The sequence below is a fragment of the Harpegnathos saltator genome, unplaced genomic scaffold (assembly GCF_003227715.2).
Source record: "Harpegnathos saltator strain DR-91 unplaced genomic scaffold, Hsal_v8.6 scaffold144, whole genome shotgun sequence".
In the NCBI taxonomy this organism is placed as follows: Eukaryota; Metazoa; Arthropoda; class Insecta; order Hymenoptera; family Formicidae; genus Harpegnathos; species Harpegnathos saltator.
In genome coordinates this window covers 288995-314885 of record NW_020229922.1, presented here as the reverse complement: position 1 = coordinate 314885, position 25891 = coordinate 288995, and the positions used below count along the sequence as shown (strand labels likewise).

At 37.7% G+C, this 25891-nt stretch overlaps 1 protein-coding gene, 4 non-coding genes and 1 pseudogene across 5 annotated transcripts; 1 reads left to right on the top strand and 5 right to left on the bottom strand.

The window, feature by feature from the left end:
* Positions 1 to 13515: 13515 nt before the first annotated feature.
* On the bottom strand, positions 13516 to 13634 carry LOC112590769 (5S ribosomal RNA). The gene has a single exon (XR_003114456.1). It is a non-coding gene; the product is annotated as a 5S ribosomal RNA (ribosomal RNA).
* A 306-nt stretch (positions 13635 to 13940) lies between these two features.
* Positions 13941 to 14059, bottom strand: LOC112590759 (5S ribosomal RNA). The gene has a single exon (XR_003114446.1). It is a non-coding gene; the product is annotated as a 5S ribosomal RNA (ribosomal RNA).
* A 303-nt stretch (positions 14060 to 14362) lies between these two features.
* LOC112590784 (uncharacterized) lies at positions 14363 to 14481 on the bottom strand (annotated as a pseudogene).
* A 1697-nt stretch (positions 14482 to 16178) lies between these two features.
* On the top strand, positions 16179 to 20489 carry LOC105191490 (ribosomal protein L7A). The gene is made up of 6 exons (XM_011154934.3): positions 16179 to 16340; positions 16948 to 17062; positions 18496 to 18645; positions 18754 to 18974; positions 19923 to 20045; positions 20243 to 20489. Exons 1-6 carry the CDS (start codon positions 16326 to 16328, stop codon positions 20423 to 20425), a joined length of 807 nt encoding a protein of 268 aa, XP_011153236.1. The 5' UTR covers positions 16179 to 16325; the 3' UTR covers positions 20426 to 20489.
* A 4582-nt stretch (positions 20490 to 25071) lies between these two features.
* Positions 25072 to 25190, bottom strand: LOC112590760 (5S ribosomal RNA). Its single transcript, XR_003114447.1, has one exon. It is a non-coding gene; the product is annotated as a 5S ribosomal RNA (ribosomal RNA).
* A 308-nt stretch (positions 25191 to 25498) lies between these two features.
* Positions 25499 to 25617, bottom strand: LOC112590787 (5S ribosomal RNA). The gene has a single exon (XR_003114472.1). It is a non-coding gene; the product is annotated as a 5S ribosomal RNA (ribosomal RNA).
* Positions 25618 to 25891: the final 274 nt, after the last annotated feature.

The window sequence follows — 25891 nt, the reverse complement described above, 5'->3', positions numbered from 1 at the left end:
AGCGAATCTCGCGCGTCATTTAGAGTAATCGCAAGCCGGGCACAGCGCGGTCCAGAGAAGCCGACGCCGACGAATCCCGCTAATTTAACAAAGCGAGGACGATCTTCGGAGGCGGCCCGGAATAGTAAATTCGCTTCAAGATTCCCTCGGATGTTGTTCACGGCAATACATACCAGGCGACGAGGACACCCCCGCAAACGAGCGCGCGCGCGCGCTCTTTCTCTCTCTCTCTCTCTCTCTCTCTCTCGCTCTCGCTCTCGCTCGCTCTGTCTGTACGACCAAGGACAACAACATTCTCCGCAAAACTAATTGCCAGGTAAATATATACGAACAACGAGTTGCGGCGTGTGCGTGCGCTACGGACGACACACGGCGGGGGCCCACGGGGCCTCGTTGTCTATACGTTGGAATTTATTGCGCTTGCCCGGAGCGACGATAGTGGGTGGGAGCAGGAGGAGGAAGAGGAGGTAGAGGTGGAGGTGGAGGTGGAGGTTAAGAAAGAGGTGGCGGGTACGAAGGAGGAGGGAGAGAAAGAGCTCTCGTACGAGAGCGCGTAATTTATGCTCTCATTATGCAACAACCGAGATTCATTACGAACGACACGCGTTGTCTCGCGGATTCGGCGATCAGGCGGCCGGTCGGTCGTTCGGTCGATCGATCGATCGAAGGACTCGAGACGAACGACGAAGGCGTCGAGGCGAGCGGTCAAGAAGGTCGAGAGGCCGCTTGGTGCGCTTTTGGGGTCACAATGCAGTTCCCCGCGTGATTTGCGCGAGATTATTATGATTATTTTATTTGTGTTCACAGCAATAGAGAGATTCTCTCTCGTACTGAATAAAATACGTTATGTACATCAATTCACATTATCGTTATTTTTATTATTGTTAATTTGTAGAGGCATATATCGTATAAATTAATAATCGTATAAATTATGAGACAGACAAAGGAGTGGTTTAATGAGACAGAGGATTACAGTCTAATTTGACGAGGTAATTCGTTGATTTAAATAAACGAGATAAATAATTTGACCAGACAAGACGATCCTTCATCTTGCGTGTTGTTGTTCTTCAAGTCAGAGCGATCATCTTCACGGGTTAAATGGAATTTTCCGCTTTCGCGGAAGATATTCGCTCGCGATCGGCAGCTTTGACGAAATCTCTGGAGGAACTCCTTCCCCGCGGGGAGATAAAATTAATTCCCCCTCCTAGAAGTCGAGTGTTTGGAACACTCGATTTCTAGGTTTTAGCATATTCGCCGGCGAAATCTCGAGTAACAACTTTTCAAGCGGTGCGACGTTCGTAAACACCGAGTCGTTCGTTGAATTCCACAAGGACGCGCAAATAGCTGCAGATCCGTCGATTTTTGCCGAACCGCCTGCGCGTGCGAGAGCGCTTCACCGTGTGAGACGACGGCGCGACCGACCACGAGGGACGACGACTTCAACGAAGCATGCGCGCGAGTCCGTCCGCCTCGGTTCCGCGGAATTCGCGGATCCGCGGGAACTCCGAGATATTTCGGCTGTTCCGGCCACGGGTCGCGCGCGCACGCTCCCTCGAGCCCTTTGACCCGCGATATCACGGCCGCGCCAAGGGTTACGGCCAAGGTTCGCCCGGCTGGCGGGGGTTCGCAGGGGGTGCACTCCTCCCGAGCACGCCCGAGCGCGTCTCGCCGGCCGGCCGCTGGCTCGCGGAGCATCGCGGAAACTATCGGTCACCGCGTTGGGCCGCACTGCGCCTGTAATCTCCGACCGTATAACCGCTCTTCCGTCGGCGACAAAAAACCGGCAGAAAATGAAATACGGATTACAGTGGTTGGCTGAGAGCGGATAATGACGGATAATGATGACCTCGGTGCGCCCCGGTGCGCCCGCGCTACCACGAAGCCCGGGCCTGGATCACATTTTCCCCGCCTTTTTCCCCTTTTCCCTCCCTCCCTACCTCCCTCTCTCTTACTCTCTCTCTCTCTCTCTCTCTCTCTCTCCTCCTCTCTTTCTTTTATTCCATCTCCCTCCGTCGCATCCTCCGCCCGCGCTCTCGGCCGCCTTTATCGCGTATCGGGATTTCCATACAAAGTTGCAACCGCCGATGATCGCGGCGGCGGCGGCAGCGAGTGCACGCGGTATGCGTTTCTCACGTGAGAAACGCGCATCGTGCGCTCTCCCGAGCGCATCGACCTCTCCCTTTGCGTCTTCGGGACGAAAATTAAGGAAATAGACGCGAGGCGTCGGGCACGAGCAGGCTGCCGAACGTGCGATCGAAAGAAACGGCAGGAGGCCGCCTCTGGGTGTTCCTTTATTTACTGCGAGTACCGTCAGCATTACCAACAGTGTTCCGATATGAGTTGCAATACACTGCGAAAACGCTTCTATAAGTATATGTCGTCATTAATTTCGGTATCACTTCCTGCTACTTACGGCTACTGCAGCTAGCGAAGTAAAGCAGCTACAGCACCAAATGGCTGCTTACATAGATTTAAACTTGATTGAGGATAGGGAGATTAACAAAATGTACATAATAGCTGTAAAAATTTAATATGTATTAAATTATTAATATAAATACACACTTCAAGTACACAATTTAAAAGACAACTTAGTAAGACATATTATAAATATGAATTAATATGAGAAATATGATTGTAATTTTTTTGTAGTATACGATTAAGTTTTTAACTTTGTGCTTAATAATTTATCGAAAATGCATTTTAACTTTCACATCAGAATATGCTAATATAATATTTTTCACATAATTTTGGATTTTACTTGTAGTATCCGAGATTGTGCAACTAGCTGTTATATTATTTCTATGTCTAAATTGCTTTGGCTTTATTTCTCATCTATGTTTTGTCTTGTTATAGTTGCAATTAATGCAACGACATATACAGGGTGTTTCATTTTAAATGATATAGTCGATTATTTCGCGAATCGATGATTTTATTGAAAAATTTTTCGAACAAAAGTCGCATGGCTTGAAGGGGAACACATGATGGAAATGTGAACTTGACTTGAGTGACCTTGTCAAAATCAGGTCAAGGTCATTAATGCTTTTCTAAAAGGAAACCCATATTTTTTATTACATATTCTTATAGCTTATCTCAAGAGCTTTTCAAAACATTATAATAAAGTTACGTTTCATTGAGTACTTTCCGAGTTATGAGTACTTGAAAGTTAAGGCAAGACCGATCACTGATCCGACCAACTTAAGGCAAGATCAATTCAAATATGTCTTTAACCATTGATAAGTCTTGCCTTAGTTGGCCGAATCAGTAATCGGTCTTGCCTTAACTTTTAAGCCTCATAACTCGGAAAGTACTCAATGAAACATAACTTTATTATAGTGTTTTGGAAAGCTCTCGAGATAAGCTACAAAAATACGTAATAAAAAGTAGGGATTTCCATTTAAAAAAACATTAATGACCTTGACCTGATTTTGATAAGATCACTCAAGATCAAGTCCATATTTCCATCATATGTTACTCTTCAAGCCATGCAACTTTTGTTCGAAAAATTTTTCAATAAAATCATCGATTCGCGAGATAATCGACCATATCATTTAAAATGATATCATTTAAAATGAAATATCCTATATATTTAGACCAAGCATTCGTATACTTTTATTATAGTAACGAATGAAGCCAAAAGTTGGCAGTTTATGATTGAGAGAGAACGTTGATTTGCGTCTACCGCTTTCTCACTTTTGGCTTATGACAGTAAGAGCCATACTTAATCTAACAGTTTTTCTGTAAACAGTGAAAGAAAAAAAGATAATACAAAATATAAAATAATATGATGTTTTGTTGCATTTGTGGTGTACGTTTGAGGCATAAGTCGGACCAAATTCGATTTCACAGGTATAGAAACATAGAGCGAATGTATTATAATATAATAAGCTAGAGTTAATAAAACGTTTTATCTCTACTTTTATATTTATTTTACATATTTTTTATATTTCTTTCATATATTTTTTATTTTTCTTTTGCGTATTTGTCTATAAATATATACTTCATTTGATAACTGCAATACAAATATGGCGATTTTTGACAGTCGATGTAAGCTAGAGTGAGAAAGAAGTAGACGCAAAACAACTTTCTCTCTCACGAGGAGAATGACACAACTGTCCCTCACCGATTTGAATGGGCTTTGGATATGTTATAGAGCATCAAAAACTAAGGGACACGTATTTTTTTATATCGGTTTCGGAGCATGTTTAGAGGGTGAAACCACCCCTTGACAAAAATAGCCGTTATCGTTTTTAGCAAATATTTTCTAAATTATAAGTTATATGAAAAAAAGTTTCAGACAAAAGTTTTGCAATATTTTATGCTCTTTACAACTATGTGTTCAATTTTTAAAAATTTCAAATATTGAACTACTCTCCCCCTCCTTTGTTACTCTGGCAAAATTTTTAAGCGAAAAAATGCTTGTTATCCAAATCAGAGTTAGAAAATAAATGCAATACACTTATTACAAATGTCAAATATTATATTAATCGATACGGGGTGGAAAATATCTACAATTCAGATCAGAATGTGTTCCAATTAGAATTTCACACCGGTCGTACCTTAGCACAAAAAGGTACAAAGAAAATAGAAACCGTAGTAGAATCTGTATCAGCAACCACGCATAGTTATACCATACAGCCGACTATTTCCGCTGATGGTAGATTATTGTCGCCTCTGTTAATTGTATTAAAAGAACCAACAGGAACGTTCGGTCCACGAGTACAGGAAAATTTATTCAATACTCCTATTTTTCTAATGTCTAAGGAATATTTTTGTAATGGCTTCCAAATCAGGTAAATTGACATCAGATTATATGAAAACCTGGTTGAGAGAAATATTTTTTCCGAATGTCGGGCCACAATCTGTATTATTATTAGATTCATGAAGTGGACATTGTCCCAATGTAATTCAGGAAACTAGATCGGATTTTGCGTCAGATATTGTTTTCCTAACCATTCCGGCCGGTACAACGGGAAAAATACAACCATTAGATGTATATGGCTTTCGATTATGGAAAAATTTTATTAAACATTTTTCTGATATTGTAATGCTATTAGACCTTGCAATTGATCTTCATGTTAGAAACAATATTTTAAAACTGCAGTCATTAACGCACTATCAATTCTCGTCACCCAGGTTTCACAATTTATTTAAATATGCGTGGTTTAAAAGTGGATATTTATAGAGTAGGCCATGCGAATTCGAAACACCGATTGAGTTTTGTTTCCAAAATGATTCTAAAATAAAATGCGATATTTATAGCGAAACTGCTATAATTATTTGCTCTTGGTGCAAAAAATCACTTTGTATCACTTTTTCCATGATCACCACCTTTGCAACCTTTGAATATGTGCCATAAATGTAACATTTATTTTTCGTTTATATGCAAACACTGTATTGAATTTTTTATTAATATTGTGAAATATATATATAATAACGTATTATTCTTCTATAATTTATTTATTGTTCCTCTCTATCCTATAAATTATTACTCCATAATTTTTGTTAAGCCCTTCGTTATGTCTCATTCAGCAATTAATAAAATATATTGTATTGTCACACTACACGCTTGCAGAGGTAACATAACGTCGGCCTAATTAGAAAACCTCTTAATTCCAATTTTTGACAAAATTGAGACTTATTTTATTCAATCAAAGTCAACGAAATAAATCGAACAAAATGAGTATCTCAATTTTGTCAAAAATTGAAGTTAGGAGGTTTTCTAATTAGGCTGATGATAATGTGTTTCATTATTTCACGTGCATTGCATGAAATACTTTTTTAATCATTTTAATTATCCTTAATCGACATACCTTTCAGATTGTAGTGAACATAAATTTTACATATTAAATAAAGAAAATATACATTTGGAGCTTTTGTACAAATAGCGATGCTGCATACACATTTGCTATTGTTATAATATATGCAAATTGTTCTATTGTCCACGTTTTCATCAAGCATTTTTATTTCGTGTAATACATTGTATTTAGGGTTCCCAATCCCGGGATCCCGGCCAAATTTTTGATCTCGAAAATACTCGGGATTCAACATCACAAATCCCGGGATTTCAGGATTTCAAAATTTAATGCTTAGTGTCTATATAATGCTTACAAAAATTTTACAAAAATTTTAGTTTTACAAAATTTAGTTTTTAGATTTAGATTTTAAATTTAGTTTTTAAATTCAGATTTAGTTTTATAAAAATTTTACTTTAATGATTATTACTTATTACTGATGTTTTAGAGCATTTGCTAGAGAAGTGTGTATTTATATTTTTAATTTAATTCCATGTATTATTTTTATTTGTTTTAAATATTAAGGGAGCTTTCTATTTTAAATTTCGCGGATAAACTGGCGCAACACAGACTCGAATCCGGGATCCTCGATCAAATATTTTTTAACAAAATTTATGTTTTATTATGTTTAAAGTCGCTTCTTCAAATGTGAAAAAGAAGAAATAATTATTTTTATTTTTATTACAAAAAGTTTAATTTTTATTTATAACGGTTTTTGTGCAATCATTAATGTAAGTTGCTTTCATTTTTACTGAAATTTTATTTTTTGTTTGTCATAATGTTCATAAAAGTCTATGAACGTTTTATAAATAAAATAATTCTATTATTTGTAAATATTCCTTGTTTCTTTCTTTACATATATATAATTCCGGGACTATTCCCGGGATCCCGGGATGGAATCCAAGAAATCCCGGGATCCTAAATTGTATCCGGGATTGGAAACTCTTCTTCTAATTGTACATCATATCATTACGATTAATTGTAGCATAAGAAAATATGCATAAGCAGTCGTGAAGCATAGTGCAATTGTAGAGAAATGTCACAGCGTACCTACCTACAGTATCTATCTACTCGGGAAGCGCGGCACACATACCATGAAGATTTCTCATTGCGTTTTGTCCAAAATATTAAATACCATCTTTTAATATTATATATGGATGGATTTGGTATTTAATGCTCTACAATTTTTGTCCTTACAAAAACTTAAAAATGTTGTCAGAGTAACGAGAGGGGGGGAGAGTAGTTCAACATTTGAAATTTTTAAAAATTGAACACATGCTTGCAAAGAGCATAAAATATTACAAAACTTTTGTCTGAAACTTTTTTTCATATAATTCATCATTTAGAAAATATTTGCTAAAAACGATAACGGCTATTTTTGTCAAGGAGTGGTTTCACCCCTTAAACATGCTCCGAAGCCGATATAAAAAATACGTGTCCCTTAGTTTTTGATGCTCTACAATATATCCGAAGCCCATTCAAATCGGTGAGGGACAGTTATGTCACTCTCCTTGTCAGTCATAAACTGCCAACTTTCGGCTTCACTTTTTAGAGTGAGTGCTTGGTCTAAGTATATATGTTGTTGAATTAATGCGATTATAGTTACATGGGTATTTGAGATCTTTCACTCATGTTTTTAAACAGATGTACTGGTAACAAACCATAAACACAAGCTTCACGAAACGTGCTGTGATACGTTCCTATTTGCAACGTTGCAACACCTAGACAGTTCTCAAAGTTAAAACGTTACTAGCAGTACACTTTCATGACGTTATAGCGTCAGTACTTGCAATAAATAAAGGAACGCACCCTCTATAATGAGGAGATGACGCGAGAGTAGGGTTGCCAGATGCGAAATGACTGTTTCCGGGATATTTTTTAGACGATAATTGAAAAATAGATTGTTACAGAATTTTAGTTGAGTTTGAGAGATGGAGGGGTAAGACAGCTAAGAGATGCCGCACTCGCAACAAACAAATGCGTGAATTAGGTACCAGCAGAGAGAAGTTCGGACATAAACCGTGCGACTGTATTTTTTACCACAATAACGATTTAGTTGACATCAATTTTCTCAGGTGGCACGTTGAAAAATTCGAGCCTATAAATCGCGATGGCCGCTTTCAAGTTTCTCTCTGGTACCAGTTAGAAACATGAATGTTATAGTTATGATTTTGTTGAAATTTTGATTTTCCGGGATAAAAGACTTAAATTCCTGGACACGGGACAAGCTTAAGAATTCCGGAACACTCCCGGAAATCCCGGTCCTCTGGCAACCCTACGCGAGAGCGATGTTCGACGTTTGTTCTGCACTGCGCCGCGCGTCACGTTCACTCTCTCACCTCTCCTCTCTCGTCTCTCGCGACTCTTGCGTCTCTAGTTCGCGCGTGGTTGAGAAATTGAAGCGAGCCTTATAAAAAGCTTTCTCCTCCTCCCCCGCCCCCGCTGCCACCCCATGGATGACGGAACTTTGAGTTGGAGTTGCTCAATCATATCAGATCTCGTAGCGCGGAATCCCGAGGCGACCTCCGATCCGAACGAATCCTCGGGAGACTCGCGTTTTCCGTCGCGCTTTTTCTGCTCCCTCTCTTTCTCCGTTACTCGCTGAAACATCAAGGCGCCCGCTTGGAGATTTATAAGTCTCACTTGGCGAAGTGACGCCTCACAGCGTTGTTCCACAGCTGACGCGTCGATTAAATGCAGCCGCGAGTGTGCGCGCCGCGCAGCTATCGGCGTGACGGCCTCGTTGCCGTCCAACGACCGACGTCAATTCGTATACCGGCAAAATAAATCAGGCATCGATCGCGAGAGCGCGGGTGCCGGCGCGCGGACGCTCGTGCAGGTGGAATTAATGCACGGAGATTTCCGATATATCGAGCGCGCCGCGAGAATAAATCAGCTGCTATGGGGAACACGGCTCGCGAGCGGGCCCGCGTGAAACGCCGCGCGCGGGGGACGAGGCTCGGTGCACAACGAATCGGCCCGCTAAATCAGTTCGTGCTTACACGGAGCTTCAATAAGGCCACAACATCTGCTGCTTTTGCTATAAATTATTTGTGGTTTATAGTCGATTTAATTATCGAATATAATCAAGTTATTATTTAGTTGCAATTATATAGGGTGTCCGGGATCTTTTAGAAACGAAAAATTGTGAAGATTAATCAGATCAAACTGAGAAGAAAAGTGGAGTAACATTTTGCAAAAATCGCGATAGTTATTAAGTTATTAATGATTAAAAATGATTATATTTAGAGGATTTTTTAATTGATAACTTGAAAATTTACGTACTTATTTGCAAAATGGTAAATGACTTTTTTGTTCAGAATGACCTAATCTACAATTATATGACGGCTATTGTATCTAGCGGTAAATATGAGTATATTGAACTTTGAACCCTGAATTTTGAACTTATCGCTAGGCACAATAACCGTCATACAATTGTAAATTATTCTGGTCATTCTGAACAAAAAAATCCTTTACCATTTTGCAAATAAGTCGCAAATTTTCACGTTATCAATTAAAAGAGCTTCCAGATGTAATCATTTTCAATTATTAATAACTTAATAACCATTGCGATTTTTGCAAAATGACTTTTCTTCAAACTTGACTTTTCTTCTCAGATTGACTTGATCAATCTTCACAATTTTTTGTTTGCAAAAGATCCCGGATACCCTGTATATACATGTATGTGTAACTCGATCCGCCATCGAAGTGGATCTGCGTCATTGGATTGTATCGTTGAATTAAAAATAAATTTCTAATTTCTTATTAAAGGGATATGGGGTTTCTTATCATATCAATAAACCGCTGTAAAAATTTGATACATATACATATACATATATATATATAATTATTTCTTGATTATATATTTTATTATTATTAATTATCAATAACGTATTATTTTTTATATATTTTAATCATATACATTATAGCTCCATTATCTCTTGTTGATAATTTAATATATTTTATTGCATTACATCTTATCATATAATATCGAGACACGACACAGAACAATCAGAAGGACTAATGAATTTTGGTCTAATAAATACGGAGAGGCTTTACTGAAGCTCGATGCAAGTATGTAGATCCGTAAAATTTAATTATTCGCCTGATCTGGAGCGTCTGCTCGCAATTAGAATCTCAACGATGCACGAAACGTTCATAACAAGAACGCTATTATTTCTCGCGAATGCGTACAGCGATACTGGTCTCTCTTTGGATACGTTGTATTTAATAAAGCACGACTTAGCTTAATAATTTGCTATAGAAATCGGAATGGAGCATTTAAAGAATCGGAGTCACCGGATTTATCGTTGCGAACGGAATTACATGCGGCATTTCGTCGCTTGTGTGACTGTGACTTATGGATCCTCTGAAGCGATTGTTTGTCTAATGATTAATTAACGATTGTTAGTTATTCGATTACGGTGATGGCGGCTGCGGCGGCGGTGTTGGCGTTGTATCATGCGCAGTTGCAACAGAAGTCACCGACTCGGAAAAATCGACCTGCCGTGGCGCGAAGTGTTGACGGCCGGCGAGAGAGAGGAGACGCGCGAGTGCGAACATAAATCCAAATTAGCGGCAACATAACCCGCAACGTGCCGCGCGGCGATCGACCTCCTCCTTTCTCTTCCTCCTGAGAGAATGACAGTAAATCGCGATGTGGACTATCGGCTCGATCGATCGCTCGAATACCGATGTCCGTTTCGAGGGCATGCCGCGAATCTCTTTACCAAGGGCCAAGTATTAATGGCGACGAAAGAGACTCGTCTTACTCTCTTTATTGTTAAGAACAACTAAGAGGAGAGTGAAAGAGAAAAAGAATAAGGATAAAATTCATATTATAGTAGAATTAATTTAGCGCCGATTTATTATTGTAGAAACCGACGAAGGTCATTAGAATCTGTGACATGTGTTCGCTTCTGATTTTCCTTTCATTTCAGTTAAAAAATTAATTTGGCGCCGCAACAATAGCAATAAATTATAATTCTGGTTTATCTCAGGCCGATTAATTTAAAAATTAAATAGTCGTTGAATAGTATTACACTTCTGCTTGACTATTGCTTGACTATATGCGTACACTCGTGAACTAAAAGGTATGTGCACCGACTTTTTGTTAACTTCCGAACGCGCTCCAACTTGAGGAGAAAGACAACCACTGCTTCATACGTCAGCGCTGTCACTTATTACGAGAGCAGAAGGATGGCATATACGAGTGTCAAATAAGTAGTGATTGTGGCGTAGACACAAATGTCTTGGAGACTTTGAGCTATAATTGAAGAAATGAAGAAAACAAATAGTGATTGTGAAGAAAAGTGGCAAAAGGCTTCATAAAATTTGTAAAACAGCATATTAAAGGAGAGTATTAATTGTCTAATAATATTTTAAGCGAAAAATATTTTTAAATTTGAGTGTAAGTTAAAAAAGTTATAAACCATAATTTCTTTAATGTTAATAAATTTGTCATTGACGTTGAATGAATATATATATAATGCTATTATTTCCATAGGTGAAGAATTATATTATTGTGTTCAGTAGAAGTAAGCAGCAGACCAAGTTGAGTGATATGAGCATCTTGTTAAAAAAATATCACTCGACTTGGTTTGCTGCTTATTTTTTATGAGCGCAATAACATCATTTTTCACCTATGTAAATGATAGCATTACATACATATTCATTTAACGTCGATGGCAAATTTATAGCTATAAAATTATTAACATTAAAGAAATTATGGTTTATAACTTTTTTAACTTACACTCAAATTTAAAAATATTTTTCACTTAAAATATTATTAGACAATTAATACTCTCCTTTAACATGCTGTTTTACAAATTTTATGAAGCCTTTTGCCACTTTTCTTCACAATCACTATTTGTTTTCTTCATTTCTTCAATTATAACTCAAAGTCTCCAAGACATTTGTGTCTACGCTACAATCACTACTTATTTGACACTCGTATATGCCATCCTTCTGCTCTCGTAATAAGTGACAGCGCTGACGTATGAAGCAATGGTTGTCTTTCTCCTCAAGTTGGAGCGCGTTCTGAAGTCAACAAAAAATCAGTGCACATACCTTTTAGTTCACGAGTGTACAAGGAGAAATTCAACGAATATAATTTTCGAAAAAATAACGAGTAACGAGTAATAGTAACAAGATGATTTAAAAGGCATCCTGCAGACTTAAAACTTTTATATATTTATTAGGTAAATCGGAAAGTTCCGTCCATCTAGCGGCAAGTAGCTATAGCTAGAACTGTCGTTAACCTCTAATGTCTAAACGAAGCTTCATGATTGTTTTGATATCTGGCAATAACATTCAGTACATAAAGGTATATGTTTGCATCAATAACAATTTTTACTGCATCGAAAATGTAAAAATTTGAGCCAAATAAGCGTCATTTGCGCGGTGTTAATCTTTTGCTTCAATTGGAAGAAAACTGCAGCTGAAGCTCATCGAATGCTTGTAGAAGTTTATGGTGATAATGCTCCTTCCGGTAAAACATGCAGAGATTGGTTTCGATGCTTTAAAAGTGGTGATTTTGATGTAGAGGACAAAGAGCGTTCTGGACGGCCATCAAGAGTATTGAAGACGAAGAATTGCAGACATTGGTGGACGAAGACCCATGTCAAAGGCAAAAGCAACTTGCAGAAGCATTAAATTGTGCTCAATCTGTCATTTCCGACCGTTGAAAGCCTTAGAATAGGTTTACAAAGAATGAAAATGGGTCCTATATGAACTGAAGCCAAGAAACATTGAAAGGCGAGAAACCACCTGCGAAATTCTGCTTGCTAGGCAACAAAGAAAGGGGTTTTTATATCACTGGGGATGAAAAATGGATTTATTTTGACAATCCCAAACGTCGAAAAACTATTTGCGATCCCGATCAACCCTCAACATCGACGCCAAAGCGGAATATCCACAGAAAGAAGGGAATGCTCTGCATTTGGTGGGATCAGAAGTGTGCTGTACCATGAGCTGTTAAAAAGTGGTCAAACAGTCACAGGGGATCTCTACAGAGAACAAATGATCCGTTTGAGCCGAGCATTGCATGAAAACTAGAATATAAAACGAGACAGCATAAAGTGATTTTGCTTCATGACAACGCTCGGCCTCACGTCACAAAATCTGTCAAGGAAACGTTAGAAACACTTCGCTGGGAAGTGTTACCCCATGCGACTTATGCACCAGACTATGCTTCTTCCGATTACCACTTGTTTCGGTAGATGGCACACGCACTTGTTGACGAATGTTTCAATTCTTATGAAGACGTCAAAAAATGGGTCTTTGACTGGATAGCCTCCAAAGATGAGTCATTCTTTCGCCGCCGAATTGCTGACCAAAAGATAGAAAAAAGTCATCGCTAATGCGATGGACAATATTTTGATTGATGTACTTTTTCATTTTGTTTCTTAAATAAAGCCATACGTTTTGCAAAAAACGGATAGAACTTTCAGATTGACCTGATATTAGGTTTGAATAAATATAATATAATTGTAAAATATTCCCTAGAAATGTGTTGAGAGTGAGAAGAAGAAACAAGAAATAGTTGGCGCCTATCATTTGAATTTTTTAAATCAACTACTTATTCGAAAAATACAGCACCACTGCAAAATTTGTTTCGATCGTGTATGTTAAATAAATATATAAAGACCGTGTATGCTAAATAAATGTATGAAAGCTGTATACAAAAATCTCGAGAAATTATTCAAAAGAATAAAAAAATGAACGCCAACAGTACACGGTGTTCCCAAGTGGTCACCCATCCAAGTACTAACCGTGCCCAACGCTGCTTAACTGCAGTGATCAGACGAGAACTGGTGTTTTCAGCGTGGTATGACCGTTGACGACAGTACTGTATTTTTTAAACATGAACTATCTAACTGGGAATCATTATACAAAACCACAATTTTGACAATGTACGTTAGTAATAAATAAATATACGATTAATATAAAAAAAGACACGAAGAAATAATTGAAGAAGAAGGAAAAGAAAATTAAAAAACTCATCTCTTTCTCAATTTTGTAAAACAGTGGTTTGAAAAATACAGCACCGCTGCAATATTTGTCTCAAACGTGCTAAATAAATAAATGTATGAAAGCTGTACACAGGGATCTCGAGAAATTATTAAAAATAAAAAAAGAAAAAATGAACGCCAACGATACACGGTGTTCCCAGGTGGTCACCCATCCAAGTACTAACCATGCCCAACGCTGCTTAACTGCAGTGATCGGACGAGAACTGGTGTTTTCAGCGTGGTATGATCGTTGACGACATCGCTTCTTATTTTAAGCATGAACTAGTCAACTAGGAATCATTGTATAATTCAAAAATTTTGACTATGTATGTTAGTAATAAATAAATATACGATTAATATAAAAAGAGACACGAAGAAATAATTGAGGAAGAAGAGGACATTAGAAAGCTCATCCCTTTCTCAATTTTGTAAACAGTGGTTTGAAAAATACAGCACCGCGGCAAAATTTGTCTCAATCGTGTGTACTAAATAAATAAATCTATGAAAGCTGTGCACAGGAATCTCGAAAAATTATTCAAAAGAATAAAAAAAAGTGAACGCCAACAGTACACGGTGTTCCCAGGTGGTCAACCATCCAAGTATTAACCGTGCCCTACGCTACTGAACTGCAGTGATCGGACGAGAACTGGTATTTTCAGCGTAGTATGACCGTTGACAGTGATACTTTTTTTTAAGCATTAACTAGTCAACTGAGAATTATCAATGATTATACAATGACCATTAACGACAACAATATGCTATAAGAAACAATGTTTCTTATAGCATATTACAATGAAATGTAAACATAAAAAAATTGTAAAATTAATATTAACTAATTAATCTTTGCTTAATACAATATTGTAAACGATTTTTGAAAGTAATATATAAATAATATTCTTCCAATCTACCATTCAATTTACATTACAATCAATTACATTACAATCAATTACATTACAATTTACAGTACAATCGTATTAAATACACAATTATAAAATAAAAGATTAACAGTTTTGATTAATTCACTATATGTTTGCGTAAAACGACAGCAAAGTTGATAACATGTTTGAAAGCTAGTGACCTATATCAGAACGTGCTTATAACTAAGTTAGTGCGCTGTTAACCAATCAGAAGGCATATTGCGTGGCTTTTTATTGGTTTCATTGGTTAACAGCGCGCTGACATAATTATGAGCATGTTCTGAATATGGGCCTTTGTGTTTTTCTAACCTTTCGAATTTTAAAATATAATTATCATTAACTCTACCGAAGTTACAGTTCATCGAAATTCATATATATTTTAAAATCGTTTTTGGATTGTCGTTGTAATATATTACCGACACCGACGAAGTAATGTTAAAGATTTTCAGCCTTGGGTAAATTTTCATATTGAAAAGAAGGTCTCGAGGGACTCGACGATAATTGAAAGGCTCGTCTACAATAGCTATAAAGGCTCGTCTACATTAGCTGTAAGAGTAAGGCTGTAAGGTTGCAAGGCACGAAATGAAATATTTTCATTCGCTGACAGCTTACGTTACAGCCTTACAGCCTTACTCTTACAGCTATTGTAGACGAGCCTTGAGAGTAAGGCTGTAAGGCTGTAACGTAAGCTGTCAGCGAATGAAAATATTTCATTTCGTGTTTTGCAACCTTACAGCCTAATACCTCGTCTACAATAGAAGTCTAAAGGCTCGTCTACAATAGCTGTAAGAGTAAGGCTGTAAGGCTGTAACGTAAGCTGTCAGCGAATGAAAATATTTCATTTCGTGTCTTGCAACCTTACAGCCTTACTCTTACAGCTAATGTAGACGAGCCTTAAGAGTAAGGCTGTAAGGTTGCAAGACACGAAATGAAATATTTTCATTCGCTGACAGCTTACGTTACAGCCTTACAGCCTTACTCTTACAGCTATTGTAGACGAGCCTTCACAGCTAATGTAGACGAGCCTATAGAGGCGTAAGTCATACAAATTGACCAATCGCGGTCGATTATTTTTCTCTTACCGGACTATGATTGGTCAATTTCTACGACTTACGACTCTACGACTTCTATTGTAGACGAGGTATTAGGGCCAGAGCACAGACTTCTACATAACGCATAATACACAACGCATAAGAGAATCAACCAATCAGAGTTCTTCATTTCCCTCCTCAGGACAGAAATGAAGAACTCTGATTTGTTGATTCTCTTATGCGTTGTATATTATGCGTTATGCAGAAGTCTGTGCTCTGGCCCTAAGTTGTGAAACCGGGCCATAAAGAAGTAGAGTGAACAAGAACTGTGCACGCTTTGCCGTTATCGTCAGGACGGGTGTAGTGTATATACATTTTCTCAGAGGGCGCATCGGAAAAAGCGTCCCGGAGTAACCGGCTCGGTGGTCGCTCTTAGGTTTCTCTCTGTTTACAACTTATTCTGGACCAGCCTTTCTTTACGTTGCGGGCAATCGAGCTTTACATTACGTTTGACGAAGCATATTTTATATCTGACAAAATCAAAAGGAATCCGTTGAATTTCAAATTAGAAAAATGGTCCAAAAGAAGGTAAGTTTACCAAATTATCATATATAAACAATAGTTTCGGCAAGTAGCATTGTTAGTAGGAAATATCTACATTTGAAATGCCAACGTGTTATGTCGATATATAGCCAGAAAATATGTTTTTATTGAACAACTAGTTAAACTAATCATTGCCTGCAATAACAATTAAAGTCAATATTATAGCATGTAATTACAAATATTACTTAACACAATTCAACTCGCTAATATATAATATGTGATATTTTATGATTTAGTTGCATTATATTACAATTAACCTATAATTGTAATGCAAAAATGATTTCTTAAACTTAATAAAAAAATTTTTTTCTAGGGAATATATATAATTTTCATATTGTATTATATTCTTCCGAGTAAAAATAAATCTGTAAATCTCTGTAAAACTATTAATTAAAAGTAATAAGTATAATATGTACATTTATATATCAAACTTAAACTCAATTTATCTTATAATTCTTAATAAAATTAACCATGTATTTGCAATTAAGCTTATGTTGTTTGCTCTTGTTTTCATCAGCAAGATATTGCTTGATATCAGCAAGATGAGAGATAGTTGATTATATTCTTTTTTGTGATTTCTTAATATATATAGCCAAAGAAGAAAGTAGGAAAGAAAGTAGCGGCTGCGCCTTTGGCAGTCAAGAAAGTTGAGCCAAAGAAGGTGACAAACCCCCTCTTTGAAAAAAGGAGCAGAAATTTCGGAATTGGTAAGTCATTAATTTGGTACATTTATAATTTAAAATAAAAAAAGAATAAGTAATTGTGAAGAATATGGGCCTCCTCACCAATTTCGCTGAAACTGCATAATTGTGTATTTTGGTGCGTAGAACGCGATTTTGAAAGAAAACAGTGTTGCTCTCAAATGGATCAAAAGTTATAAAAATCTGAAAAATGACATGCATAGGGTTAGGAAATCTGTTATGCCAATGATACAGACTAACTGAGAAGTATGCACAATGCGTCCAAAGTGTAAAAAGTACATACAAAGGGGGAGAAGCGCAGCCCCTCTTCTACATCCTCTCCCCAAAGAAATCCTAATTTATCACATCTTTATATATTGTTGAGCATGGGTTTTAAATTAATTAATATTTTAATCTTTTGGTAATTGTGAAGAATACGGGCCCTCCTCACCAATTTCAAAGTATAAGTAATTTAAAATAAGACACGTTTTTTAATTATATCTATGTTCTATAATTGTATTTGTTCTCTAATTGTAATTATATATTATGTTTGCTAAAAATATGCATCATTTTTAAATCTAAAAGATTTTTTTTAGTAGAGTTTGGATAGATATAAATTTTCTTGTATACTGTGAGCGAAGAAGCTCTATTTTGCAAAGTTCTACTTTGACAACAAATATAGTTTAAAAGTATCCTTGCTAGAAGTCATTGTCAGTTGTTAGAAGTGCTTGTAATAAATCATGAAGATGCAATTACATGAGTTTTTTAGCAGTTATACACAATAAAGAAAAATTAATAGAATTTTTATGTAAGTGCAAACTACTTAAACATGGAATGACGCGTCCGAAGTTTAATGGGACAATAATATTAAGTAAAAGTAATTTATTAAATAAAAGTAATTATTTCGATGTCGGTGAATTTATTGTGAAAGAAACAAACATAAGAAGAAAGTGAGAAAACAATATACATTTAAAGCAAGTGGAAAATATAATACATGTCTCTAACAATGCTATGCTTCATGAAATATTATTATTTACACAATAATAGCTTCGTTCAAATTAATTTTGCACTTTGACGCACTGCATATGTTTCTCTGTCTATCCTTTTTAGTTGCACTATTGAACTGAGTCCAGTTGTGCAACTAAGATTGTGTTATAGTTTGCATGATACAAACTATATATTTTCAGTACTGACAGTGAATTTTGGAACACGGCCTAAAAAGAACAGACCATCAGTCTGCATTACTGACATGACAGATTTCCTAATCTTATGTCATTTTTTATCACTTCATAACTTTCGATCCGTTTGAGAGCGACACTTTTTTCTTCAAATTCGCGTTCTACGCAAAATATACAATTGTGCAAAGTTTCAATGAAATTGGTGAGGCCTGTATTTTTCACAATTATCAAAGAATGTAATGTAAAACAGCCATATGTACTTAAAAAGATGTTTCAATATAGGGCAGGATATTCAACCAGCTCGTGATCTCAGCAGATTTGTTAGGTGGCCTAAATATATCCGGATCCAGAGGCAAAGGGCCGTATTACAAAAAAGATTGAAGGTACCGCCTACCATCAATCAATTTATGGAGACACTTGACAAGCAAACGGGTAATGTTTACAAATATATTATATGTCTAAATATCTGTTTATAATATTTTTTATATCTTACATAAAGAATATAATATGATATATGGCATTGTTTTCATGTTATTACAGCCACACAGTTGTTCAAAGTACTAGAAAAGTATAGGCCAGAAACTGCGACTATGAAGAAGGCTCGACTAAAGGCAAGAGCCGAACAAAAAATCGCAAAAAAGGAAGATACGCCAACAAAAAGACCAAATGTTATTCGTAGTGGAACCAATACAGTGACCACATTGGTGGAGCAAAAGAAGGCTCAGTTGGTTGTCATTGCGCATGATGTTGATCCTATTGAGGTTAGTTTCAATTTATTATCATATATATAATGTAAAATTCTTAAGTAAAACTGTTTAGGGGAGGCATCTTTGATAGTCTTGATATTGGCATATATAGTACTGACTAGGGTTGCCAGATGGCTGAAATTTCCAGGATTGTCCCGGAATTTTTAAGCTTGTCCCACGTCTCGGAATTTAAGTTTTTTGCCCTGGAAAATCAGAATTTCAACAAAATTATGATCATAACATTCATGTTTCTAACTAGTACTAGAGAGAAATGTGAGAGCAGTCATCACGATTTACAAGGTCAAAAAATTTTACGTGCCATCTGAGAAAATTGATGTCAAGTAAATCATTTGTGTCAAATTTATATAAATATATACTGAAATTTCAAGATCCAACTGTTCCAACTGTATGACACACTAACTGATTCTGATCCTTAAGGTAATTGGAACACAATAATAAATTTTATCTTCTACTAAATACTTGTTTATAAACACATCACATATTGACTTCTAAAATTGAAACAGAACAATAAGTTCTACTATTCTATTATAAACACATTCTATTATATGTTGAATACTTATTTCTGAAATGTACACGGTCTGAAATATAATGGAAAACCATGGTTTATTTTTGAAAATTCTATTGCTTATAACTTTTTAATAAATGAGCGATGGCTAAAATGTTCTGTACATTACTCAGAAGGATCAGTATAATAATATATGCCAACGTCAAAACCATCAGAGGTGCCTCTCTTAAACAGGAATTTTACCAATTTTTGTTTTATTTAACTATGATGGCTGAATTTCTTCATCTGAAGACAAAAAGATATTTTTGTTCATATAATGACATGTGATATTGAGTAATATTATATATCAATATATATATATCAATATTTTCATATTGATACATTTTCGTAAGTAGTAATAATATTACATATTATGCTAATTTATTCTTTATTTATAGATTATATTATTCCTCCCTGCCTTGTGTCGTAAGATGGGTGTCCCATATTGCATCATCAAAGGCAAAGCACGTTTGGGACGTTTAGTGCGACGTAAGACTTGCACAGCAATTGCCCTTACTCAGGTATGTGCAAAATTATACTCGATTCTTATTTATATTTTATTCACATATACTAATCTACATGATGAATACAATAAGAGCCAATCCAATGACAACATCGTGATATATGAAAAAAAAATATTCTCTGATATAAATTTCTGTGAAATCTTGATTTCTCTACTCATACTCTGATTTTACTGATGTATCATTGTTTATTTCAGGTGGATTCTGGTGATAGGGCCAACTTTGCAAAGATCATAGAAGCCATAAAGACAAACTTCAATGACAGATATGATGAAATCAGGCGTCATTGGGGCGGTGGTATATTGGGAAGTAAATCTGCAGCAAGGATAGCCAAATTAGAAAAAGCTAAGGCTAAGGAACTTGCCCAGAAACAAGGTTAATATTATCACCTGTGTCTTCTGCAGATTATCATAAACAATACAGAATAAAACATTTATATCTATATTTATTTGATAGTATCCCAATATTCACACATTCTTCCATTCTGTATAATATATATAAAGAATTTATATTAATCTAATTTAAAATGAAATAAGAAAATACTGTTCTCTTTTGCTTTAAATATATACAGTTATAATGAATGTTCTAACTTCATATTTTCAAATCTTAAGGCCCCTAGATGGTCGCCGCGGCCGTATCGTAATGTCATAGGCAAGAAATGCCACGCTGAGAATTCTTGCGTGCCATTTCAAAATAGATATTTCTCCTAAACAACACTCGGCTTCAGCATACTTGTAAAAAGTTTCGAGTTCTCCCCTTTTGCTTCAGCAGTTAATATAGAGCCGTAAAATGAGCTTTGAAGAGACCTGTTCATACGAGAAACCGCGTGATCGAACAGCTGATGAAACGAGTAGAAATTATGCTCCTACATATCGTATTTCACAAAAAACCGAGAGTTCAAAATTTCTTACAAGTTTCCTGAATGTCACATCACAGAAGTCCACTATAACGAATAATAAAAAAATGGCACGCAAAAATAAATTAGGCCGTCAACATGTCACTTTTTCAAACCTTTTAGTTTAATGTTTTGCTGCGAGAGGCACTGTATATAACATGTCGATATTATAGAGTTCTTTTCCTACTGTGTCCACTCAGAGGCAGGTATGGTATCCTTCGGCGATGTCGTATACGCCTGTAAAACAATCGAAAGCGATGACAGGCATATACGCATACGCATATGGGCGTACTGTACAGTGCGAGAGAAGCGAAGAAGGAGAAATGGTGGGAGATGTTGCCATCACATGCAGGTTTTATCGTCGAAACCTGAAAGTGGATGTAGCATCGTAATTCCCCTCTCAAGATGGATGTAGATGGCGTCCTTTCCTAGTGCGGAAAGTCGGTGTCGCCAAAAACGCTGTGTTGGCCGCTCTCACGTTCCTCCCCGCCCATAGTCAAAGGATAAAATCGCTGCTGGCTCGTGGACCGCCACGATCGTCAGCTATCCAGTGGTGAGACAAAGGGTCTGTTCTTTTTAGCTGTACTGCTGAACTGACGCAATAAATTAGAGTGAGAAAAAATATAGTGGTCTTACTTTAACTTATTATACCAGTTTAGCAGTGCAGCTAAAAAGAACAGACCAAAAGATAGACATAAAGTTTGTTTTCTATTGTTCCGATGTTGCATCCTTATCGCACGATCGCACAATTATTATTTTTATCAAGTTTGAAATCAATCGTCTGCTTAGTTTCCGAAAAAAAAATTCGCGAAAATAGCTTATTTTTCTAGCCTATAGACAGGATTGCCTTCTTGATCGGCATTTCTGCTAAGGAGAAAAGAGGAAAGCGCGATATATGGCTATTAGAGCGAGCGAGACACCTATAGAGACAGCGCGGTGTCTCTATAGCTGTCTCACTCATATTGCCTGCATTCAAGCGTAGAGAGAGTGAGCTATTGGGGACACCATTGAACGTACCACGTCTGGTAATGCTTTCTCTCTCGATCGTGCGACGTGCGATAAGGATGCAACATCGGAACGTCTCCCTCTTCGCTTCTCTCGCGCTGTACAGTACGCCCATATGCATATGCGTATATGCCTGTCATGGCTTTCGATTGTTTTACAGGCGTATACGACATCGCCGAGGGACACCATACCTGCCTCTGAGTGTCCACGAGTAAGATAAATTAGACAAAGACGGATAGCGGAATCTATAAGTCTGTTTTTTATCGCTGAACTAGTGTACACTCAGGGAACATAAAAAGAAATAGATATACATTTAGAAGTAAAGCCAGCGGCACACGGTGCTTGTTTTCATCCAGCAAGCAATCCAGCACAAAAACAAGCACCGTGTGCTGCTGGCTTTAGTGAAAGGGAGAGAAGAAGAGAATAAGCGCAAGTTAGTGCAGCCATTTCAGCAATAGAAAACAAACTTTATGTCTGTCTTTTGGTCTGTTCTTTTTAGCTGCACTGCTAAACTGGTATAATAAGTTAAAGTAAGACCACTATATTTTTTCTCACTCTAATTTATTGCGTCAGTTCAGCAGTACAGCTAAAAAGAACAGACCCTTTGTCTCACCACTGGATAGCTGACGATCGTGGCGGTCCACGAGCCAGCAGCGATTTTATCCTTTGATTATGGGCGGGGAGGAACGTGAGAGCGGCCAACACGGCGTTTTTGGCGACACCGACTTTCCGCACTAGGAAAGGACGCCATCTACATCCATCTTGAGAGGGGAATTACGATGCTACATCCACTTTCAGGTTTCGACGATAAAACCTGCATGTGATGGCAGTCCGTGCTACATCCATTTTCAGGCGGTTTATGTCCGTGCTATAACTATAATAGCGTACTTGACAAGCACGGTCTCGCACATTGTTACGCGTTTATAATATGAATTAACATGTTAACATGCGCAAAAAAAAAGAATTAACATTGTGTATGATTAATATCATGAAGATCATACGAAGTGTCCGGTAATTAGCTGCCAACCTAAAGTGTGAGGGTAGACCTAATGAGAAATGATTTGTTGATCGACGTCGAAACGAGGTCGAATCGACGTCGATTTGTAGATTGGATATCGATTCGACATCGTTTCGACATCGATCGACGAATCATTTTTCACTGGGGATTGGGTTGAGACAAACATAAAAGTCTCATACCGTTTTGCGAGATTCGCAATAATTATCGAGTTATTAATAACAGAAATCTGAGGAATAGAAGCGCGCCGACATAGATGATTGGCGAAGCGTTGCAGCTGCTCAGGGCAGCGATGATGAATCTTTTCCCTAGCGTGAACTAGTGAAAAGTGAAAGACTTCTGTGAATTAGTGAAAAATGAAACATTTTATATGAATTTGTGAAAATCGAAACATTTCACACGACAATTGAGTCGTTCAACACAACAGTTGCGTTCTGGATAATTCTTAATGATTATCAAAGATATCAAAATGATCAAAATAATAATGTCCGTGTAGTCCGAAGGATATTACATGACACGCAAAATTCTCGACTAGCATCATCGAGAACAGCAATTGAGCTAGGAACACCAGGAGGAAGCCGAGGAGAAGGAAGTCCGAAGCGTGAGTCAGTTGGTGAGTAAAGGGTTCCCCATACCGATACCGGTCGACAAAGGCACCGGGGAAACCCTGAGCAAGAGCCGACGCTCGCATACTAGTCCGCGGCTGAAAAGACCACCTGGATCATCGGATTCAACCAGTCACGCGGTTCGTTCCGATTCTCTCGAGACGGCGACACCGTCGTCACCGGCGAGTAGAATTTTTACGATTAAGTCTGTATTATCACCGGCTACAAGTCGGTCCGTATTACCGCTAGAATAAGTTGTGCCGCCCAGATTCTTTCGGTCCGGCGGCGGTCTTCGCCACCGACGAGCAGAGTCGATAGAATAAGTTGTACTCGTCCCGATTCTCTCGAGACGGCAACGCCTTCGTCACCGGCGAGTAGAATTTCTACGATTAAGTTTCTGTGCTATCACCGGCTACTACAAGTCGGTCCGTATTACCGCTAGAATAAGTTGTGCCGCCCAGATTCTCTCGATCCGGCGGCGATCTTCGCCACCGACGAGCAGAGTCGATAGCATAAGTTGTGTTGTCCCCCGGTTATTATCCGTTCTATTATAAACGTACCTAGGATAAGTTGTGCTCGTTGGTTTCTCTCGGCACAGCGGCGGTCTTCGTCGCCGACGAGCAGAAGCGATATGTTAAGTAGGGCTACCTGCCGTTTCATATATTCGCTCATAAAATTACGCTGTGATCGTCAAACTTCTCCCGGCGCGACGGCGACTTCGCCACCGACGGGTGGATTCATCAGCTCCCGCGTTTGTGTTGTCTGCCGGCCACGAGACCTCCGTGTAACCCACGCATCGTCATTCCATTTCGCCGCATTCTGTATGAACGTGCACCGCGCCTTCACTCGACGGGCGACGTTTTCGTCACCCGACGAGGGACAAGTGCGAAGTGCTGATTTCTTAACTAACGTTATCGATACGTTTTATGTTCGCTTAGAACGCTGCCAAGTTGTCGAAGGACATCAATTTGAACATTTGGTAAATTATGTTTTTATTCCTTCACATACACCAATGTTCCTATCCCGGTCTTGCCTTAGCCGGACACGCTAGCGGTCTTGTCTTGGTTGGCCGGACACGCACACACACGCGCGTCGTTAAATATTACGAGATTAACGAATCGTGGGGTCTTTATCTTTGTTGACACACGTACACACTCATTCAAGAACGCGCGTGCCCGCGTGAAGTCTTATCTTTCTTCTGTTGTCGCCATGGGCCCTCGCTATCGCAAAATCTCAATAGAAATGTTCAAATTATCATAACTCTGCGAAAAAAAATCGTAGACACCTCGGCGAGCTCGCGTTGTTTTCGTCTCGGAAAGCCTTTTCGAACGAGCCCTCACTCAACCCCACATGCCATTTAAGATTTTTTGACTCTCCCCTCCCCCCGTCCCACGGGGGTGTGAAGGTGGGTGTTTTTATAGTTAAATAATAGACTTTGTGATCCCATTGTATCTCTATAAATTTCAATCCTACATTTTAAACCATTCAAAAAATAAAAAGAATTTACGCCAACAGTACACGGTGTTCCCAGGTGGTCACCCATCCAAGTACTAACCGTGCCCAACGCTGCTTAACTGCAGTGATCGGACGAGAACTGGTGTTTTCAGCGTGGTATGACCGTTGACGATAGGAGCATCTTGTTTGAAGCATAAATTATGGAATTGAGAATTATTGTACAATTCCAAAGTTTTAACCATGTGTATTAATAATAAATAAACATACGATTAATATAAAAAAAATACACAGAGCAATAATTGAGAAAGAAAGAAGAAAAAATTAGAAAGCTCATTTCTTTCTCATTTTCGTAAACAGTGGTTTGAAAAATATAGCACCGTTGCAAAATTTGTCTCGATCGAGTGTGCTAAATAAATAAATGTATAGAAGCTGTACACAGGAATCTCGAAAAATTATTCAAAAAAATAAAAAGAATTTACGCCAACAGTACACGGTGTTCCCAGGTGGTCACCCATCCAAGTACTAACCGTGCCCAACGCTGCTTAACTGCAGTGATCGGACGAGAACTGGTGTTTTCAGCGTGGTATGACCGTTGACGATAGGAGCATCTTGTTTGAAACATAAATTGTGGAATTGAGAATTATTGTACAATTCCAAAGTTTTGACCATGTGTATTAGTAATAAATAAACATACGATTAATATAAAAAAACCACGGAGCAATAATTAAGAAAGAAAAAAGAAAAATTAGAAAGCTCATTTCTTTCTCAATTTCGTAAACAGTGGTTTGAAAAATATAGCACCGTTGCAAAATTTGTCTCGATCGAGTGTGCTAAATAAATAAATGTATAGAAGCTGTACACAGGAATCTCG

Excerpts from the sequence above, each read along its gene's own strand:
- LOC105191490 (XM_011154934.3), top strand. Across the intron at positions 18,975-19,922 it reads ATGATGTTGATCCTATTGAG|ATTATATTATTCCTCCCTGC; the intron begins GTTAGTTTCAAT and ends CTTTATTTATAG. Across the intron at positions 20,046-20,242 it reads CAGCAATTGCCCTTACTCAG|GTGGATTCTGGTGATAGGGC; the intron begins GTATGTGCAAAA and ends TGTTTATTTCAG.